The sequence below is a fragment of the Vicia villosa genome, unplaced genomic scaffold, assembly GCF_029867415.1.
Source record: "Vicia villosa cultivar HV-30 ecotype Madison, WI unplaced genomic scaffold, Vvil1.0 ctg.000625F_1_1, whole genome shotgun sequence".
Taxonomy (NCBI): Eukaryota; Viridiplantae; Streptophyta; class Magnoliopsida; order Fabales; family Fabaceae; genus Vicia; species Vicia villosa.
The window spans coordinates 139,427-145,757 of NW_026705281.1; the positions used below are offsets into that span (position 1 = coordinate 139,427).

The 6,331-nt window shown below is 35.5% G+C and overlaps 2 protein-coding genes across 2 annotated transcripts; one reads left to right on the forward strand and one right to left on the reverse strand.

Annotated features, from left to right (window-relative positions):
• The first annotated feature begins 617 nt into the window (after positions 1–617).
• On the forward strand, positions 618–2,012 carry LOC131629958 (uncharacterized). Its single transcript, XM_058900762.1, has 3 exons — positions 618–972; positions 1,048–1,269; positions 1,567–2,012. Exons 1-3 carry the CDS (start codon positions 618–620, stop codon positions 2,010–2,012), a joined length of 1,023 nt encoding a protein of 340 aa, XP_058756745.1.
• Positions 2,013–3,327: 1,315 nt separating this feature from the next.
• On the reverse strand, positions 3,328–5,889 carry LOC131629967 (organic cation/carnitine transporter 3-like). Its single transcript, XM_058900768.1, has 2 exons — positions 5,562–5,889; positions 3,328–5,012 (listed from the first exon to the last, which is right to left on the reverse strand). Exons 1-2 carry the CDS (start codon positions 5,610–5,612, stop codon positions 3,537–3,539), a joined length of 1,527 nt encoding a protein of 508 aa, XP_058756751.1. The 5' UTR covers positions 5,613–5,889; the 3' UTR covers positions 3,328–3,536.
• Between the last annotated feature and the right edge of the window lie 442 nt (positions 5,890–6,331).

A 6,331-nucleotide genomic window follows, 5' to 3' on the forward strand; every position in this document is an offset into this window, starting at 1 on the left:
TGATCATGGGCAATTTCCAAAACCGTAGTCTTTTGTAATGAATTAGAAAAGGCAACAATTTCTAACGTGTAGCCTAAATATGTATTGTTATTATTCGTTGCATAGTATAGAGAATAGGGTGCAATTTTTTTTCAAAAATCTAAAAATTTAACAACGCCTAAGAAACCGCGGTCTGTAACTCTTCAGACTACAGTTTTATAGCCGTTGTCTATTCTTCTGTTGCCTAAAGTAAAAAATGCTGTAGTGAAACGAACAAGAGAGATCAAAATGCGTTGTTCTTCATCCATCAGTGCGTGGATGTGAATGTGTTTGAGAAGATTTCTGATGCTATGACGTCTAAGGAGGCGTGGGATATACTGGTCAGGTGTTACGGTGGTGACGTATCAGTAAAGAAGGTGAAACTTCAATCCCTGAGAAAGCAATATGAAAATCTCAACATGAAGAACAATGAGAAAGTTTCTGAGTATATCTCTAGAGTGATTGTGATCACTAATGAGATGAAGGCTTGTGGAGAAACTCTTTCTGAACAAGTAATCATAGAGAAGATATTGAGGTCACTTACTCCTCAATTTGATTACATTGTTGTAGCCATTGAACATTCTAAAGATCTGGACACCATGAGAATAGAAGAGTTGCAAAGTAGTCTAGATGCGCAAGAGTTGCGTCTGACTGAAAGAACTTCTGAGAGGGAAGTTGAGCAGGCTCTGAAGGCTTCTTTTGTCAAGAAGGACCAGAAGCTGAAAAAACATGGTAGGTCGCAAAAGTCAGAAGTCTTCTATTCTGATGAGGAGAAACATCAGAAGGGAAAGGAGAAGTATGACAAGAGAATGGTTCAGTGTTACTGTTGTAATAGGTTTGGCCACTTTGCTAAAGATTGTTGGTCAAACAAAGAAGAAGCAAAAATAGCCAGAGGAGATTCTGATGATGAACATGTGCTATTAATGGCTTATGAATCTGATGAGGAACATGTGAGTTTGTCGTTTTCTGATTCTGAAGGGGAAGAAGATAACTCTGAATATTCTGAAAGAGTATTTTTATATGATTCAGAATCAGAAGATAACTTTGAAGATTCTGGAGAAGAGTCAGAATCTGAGATTTCTGAAGATAAGTCAGAGTTAGAAGATGACTCTGAAGTTAAAGACAAGTCAGAATCCGAAGGTGATTCTGAGTCTGAAGGAGAATCAGAAGATGAGTCAGAATCTGAAGAAGATTTTGCTTCTGAAGATAAGTTAGAACTTGAAAGTTCTGAAGGCGAGTCAAACTCTGAAGGTGATTCTGAGTCTGAAGGAGAATCAAAAGATGAGTCAGAATCTGAAGAAGATTCTGCTTCTGAAGATGAGTCAGAACTTGAAAGTTCTGAAGAAGAGTTAGAGTCAGAAGATGAAGAATCTTCTGGAGACTCTGAAGATGAGTCAGATGGTGAATCTGATTCTGATCCAGATTTTGATGATGATCAAGAATCTGGTGGTGGTCATGCTTCTGGAAGGGAAAACTCTGAAGACATGGGTTCTGGAGGACAAGCTTCTAAAGATGATCATGTTTCTGGTGTTAATCATGACGTTAAAGGTGGAACTTCTGAAGGCATAGCTTCTGAAGGTAGTCCAGCTTCTGACGGTGGTCATAATTCTGAAAGAAAAGATTATGAAGTTGGAACTTCTGAAGGCAGAGCTTCTAAAGGCGATCCAACTTCTAAAGGTTGTGGTTTTGAACAAGACCCAGAAGTTAACAAAGGTGGAACTTTTGGTGGTAGTCAAACTTCCGAAGAAAATCCAGAAGGAGATATGGTTCCAGAATTAGAAGGAGATTCTGAACTATTGGGTATTGAAGAAGCACTCGAGAAGAAAGGTTGGTTGAATGTCATACAAGAAGAACTTGAGGCTTTAGAAGGAAACAAGACTTGGAAGTTAACTAAGGTTCCAAAGGAGAAGAAAACCATCAGCGTCAGATGGATTTTCAAGGAGAAATCTGCATTTCTAAATGGAGTATCAGAAGTTGCACACTGTAGCAACTAGAAGAAACTTGCAGATGTTCTGATGAAGGATGTCAAGACTGAACACCTTAACCGTTTGAGGGATGGAGTTGGTGTTGTAGATTTTGGCTAGCTGAATATGAATTAAGGGATGGTATTGAAGTGTAATTCAATATTCAGAAGTTGTTGTTAATCAGAAGAAGATGCTTCTGGTGTTCTGGTGTTGCTCAGAAGTAGTAGAGCTTCTGAGGTTGATTAGCTAGAAGTTGTTGTTAGTCAGAAGTAGTAAAGCTTCTGAGGTTGTTAGTCAGAAGCAGATGCTTCTGATGTTCTGGAGTTGAGTTTGTTAGCGTAGCTGTTAAGTTTAGTTAGTAAGGGTACTTTAGTATTTTGTAATACTGTACTATTTGTACCCTAAATTTATTCAGTAAGTTTGGTCTGTTAGCGCTTAGGTGGCAATTTTTTCTTTTGTATAAATAGCCTTGTAGTAGCTATCATTTATTATCAACGCAAGTAGAATATCAACAACTTTATTCTCTCTCATTAATCTTTGTGTCGTTATTCTCTTTGTCATCATCTTTATTCTTTGTGCACCAACATAAAGAAGACATTCTCATATATATATATATATATATATATATATATATATATATATATATATATATATATATATATATATATATATATATATATAAACAAATTACATATATACATCTATGATACTCTCTACTTATGTTGTGTTGCATTTATCCATTACATTTTTTTATAAAATTAAAACTATAATATTGAAATATGGGTCGGGCTGATCTCCGCACCGACCTTTGAAAAATAAACTAGACTCATTTTATGTAACTCATTAAACAATCGAATCAAGCCGAACCAACTCATTTAAACATATTGGCCAACCGGGCCATAGTGAACTGGGCCGAACCGATCGATTTGACAGCTCTAGATATATACCCTGAATATATTACTTTTCTACTTTTATTCAATAAATTTTGGTCTGCTTGTACATAATTGTTACTGTTAATGGTGGGAATGGTATCAAGTTGGTACGACTGATATTATTAAAGTGATAGATAGTGATACCTTTGTCTATCATTCTGTCAAAGTAGTAATAATTCTACAACTTGCAACATGTGCTGCCAAGTTGAAATATCTGCTGAATGCAGACATGTCTTTATGTGTGCTTTGTGCATTTACTGTCAAACTCATCATCATAGAAAGACCTTGATAGACTAAAAAGTAAACTTTGATCAATTTTATGCATTTTTCACCCCCCAACAATTAACAATAGTAAGGATCACTATTGAACATAAGGAGCAAAATAACAGAATCATCTTTAACTGCCTACAAAATTATCAGAACATAAGCTTCATTACCATAAGATGTTTCAAGTACAATTGTCAAAGAAACATCTCTAAATATACAACAACCAAAAGCATTCTTCACAAATCAAATCTCAAGTATTTATTTCAAAATCGAGACAAAATCAACATTTCAGTTAAATTAACAACTCCTGCTAACAATCAACAAATGAAAACATTGTAAACAGACTTCACCAATTTTAACCTGACATATCGTCTTTCTTCTCTTGTTGATCCATGGTATCGCAAAGAGCTAATCCTCTTGTCTCTGGTAAGCCGAGCAACGTAACACACGACAATATGATAACTACTCCAAACACGCCGTAAGAGAAAATATCGTTTTTCCTCCCAGCAGATATCAAGAAAGGAGTGAAAATGTTGCCAAAAACAATAGCTTGTCTCACTAATGATGTTGTAGTGTTCCTCACACTTGTTGGAAATAGCTCAATAATGTAAATGAGAAACACATTATAAGCTGTACAAGCACTGAAAAACGATGCCATGGCTAATCCGACTCGAATTTCTGGTATTCCTAATCCAACAACAACACACATTATACAGCATACACCACTAGCTACCGAGAATACAAGAACTGAAGGTTTTCTTCGGCGATTCTCCAAGAAGTAGGTAGCCACACAAGACGGTATTTCCATCAAGGCACTGAACACAACAGCCAGGTAGATGTCGAATCCTAAGTTCCCAACTGCTAATGGCATACCAAAATACACCATTCCAATTCCAATACCAAGCACCATGATTGCCACAATTCTCTTTAAAGCCCAACCTCTCCCAAACAACTCGGCTATTGATGAGTATAGTTGGAAAATTGAAGCCTTTTGTTTATTCACCGGAGCTTCTATTAAAGCTACTGTCATATCATTACCATTCTCTAATGAAGAAACTCCTGTAAGCATTGCCATGGCTTCTTGATGTCTTCCTTGCATTAGAAGCCACCTAGGAGACTCGGTAACAAAGATATAAGCAAGAATCGAGTAACAAATAGCAGGAACCGATGTCCAGATGTAAACCGATCTCCATGAGTTAAATCTGTTGACATAAGCTATACCAGGTAGTGACATATACCCTAATGTAAAGCAGAAATATTCCACAATACCAACGGTGAACCTCCACTCAGTACTAACTTTTTCGGTCAACAAAACTAAAACACAAGTTCCGATTGATGAACGCAAAAAGCCAATGACGAATTTAAAAGCAGAGTAAATCCAAATATTGGTAGAGAAAACTATGAGAATTGAAAATATAGACATTGATAAACCAGAGAAAACAAGCGTGTTCTTTCTTCCAAGTGAAGTATCCGCTAAAGTTGCAAGAAGAAACGAACCGAAAAGGCAACCAATAAAGAACGAAGACTGCGGTAAACCTGTTATGAAGCTGCTAGCACATTCAAGATTCCAATGAGATATCACTGTTTTGTGCGACGGTCCATCCCATGACCATGAAGATTTAGGGATATCACAGATATTAGAATCTGAGTTACACACGGTCGAATTCGTGCAATGCCAAGTCGGGTAATCGTCAGTGTAGATAGCTAAGAACGATTGCTGTGCATCAAAGAACATTGCAAATGAAACAAGAATGCACTGCACAAACTCTAACCAACCAAATCTCCCTAAACCCCTTTCCATCATACTATCAGTTAAAGGAAGCACTTTTTCCTGCTCAGCAGAATCAGAATTTGTTAAAACCGGAACTGAATCTTCAATTGCCATAGCTACTTAAATTAAACTAAAACCGAAATCAAAATAAAAATCCTAAGCCAGTACTTTCAATTGAATAAATACTAGAAGCCTAGAATTATGAACACACAGATCAAAATTGGTGTCTATAAATAGAGAAAATTCAACATCAACACACACCAAACATAACCTTAGCTGTGAGTTTCACTCCAACTACTACCAACGACTAAGGCGCTGAACGCGTGATGTGTCCAATTTTATATAGATTCGTGAGATTTCATTCAATTAATTTAACAACAACGTGAACAAAGCATGGTTGCTTTCAAATTTTCAACTATCATAATCACAGTCAAACAAAAACTAGCAAAGAAAAACAAACTTTATATATATTATCATGATCTAACAAAATGTCGTGTAATGCATCATGCATGTGCTCAAGATCGCAAAGAATAATTAAAAAAATGCAACTAGACGATAAAATTAGGTTAATCAAGATTTGAAAGTAACTGATTAGTAAAATATATATACCTTGGAAGAAAGGTGAGGAATGGAAGAAGGTAACTCTTCTATAGCCGCCATGAGTGGAAGAGGAAAGAAGATGAGAATGAGAGAGAGAGAAAGAGAGAATGAGAGAAGAATGTGTTATGAGAAGAATGGATTTGGTGGTTTATGTAAGGTTTTGATAAGTGTAAGAAATGAATGAATATGAATAAACACGTGTTATCAGGATGATAAACTTTTTATGTATGTGGAAATGTAAGGTTGGTTGTGATATACTAGTCAAACGGCGGTGTCTTTTATGAACGGCGAGATATGTTTCATTTCATACTTAGGGTATTATTATTATAATAACATGATATGATGAGGCCTAAGAAAAGACCTTATTATATTGATTTATTATATGTGAATGGAGACTGCTTTATAGAGATAGTATTAGATTAGACATGAGATATTTTTATTAGAAAGTGTCAAAGTGATGCTCTTTACCTTTCTAGGATATTCTAAGACATAGTTGGATATTGATAGAATGATCTTCCAAAATATAAGTATTTGAGATGTATTTCAGCCTCAGGTAGCTGGATAGTAGATAGAGAGTAACTTAGAGATTATTCTAAGGTTTTGTTTGAGATTTATGAGAGGAGAGTTTTGAAGGACATAGATTTATTCAAAAATTAAATTCTTCTTAATTTAAAAAATTAAGAAATTGTATTGGACAAGGTGTTGGGAGGGTTTTGAAGTGTTTAGATCAATTGTTTAAATATAATATATTTTTTTAAGAAAAAATTCATTAGCTTAAT

Bases quoted from the DNA above. Each gene is read 5' to 3' on its own strand.
- LOC131629967 (XM_058900768.1), bottom strand. From the start codon at position 5,612: ATGGCGGCTATAGAAGAGTTACCTTCTTCCATTCCTCACCTTTCTTCC. The intron at 5,013-5,561 runs GTATATATATTT...TCTGCTGAGCAG, and splicing joins TTCCTCACCTTTCTTCCAAG to GAAAAAGTGCTTCCTTTAAC.
- LOC131629958 (XM_058900762.1), top strand. From the start codon at position 618: ATGAGAATAGAAGAGTTGCAAAGTAGTCTAGATGCGCAAGAGTTGCGT. The intron at 973-1,047 runs GTTTGTCGTTTT...TATATGATTCAG, and splicing joins ATCTGATGAGGAACATGTGA to AATCAGAAGATAACTTTGAA. The intron at 1,270-1,566 runs GTGATTCTGAGT...ATGACGTTAAAG, and splicing joins AGGCGAGTCAAACTCTGAAG to GTGGAACTTCTGAAGGCATA.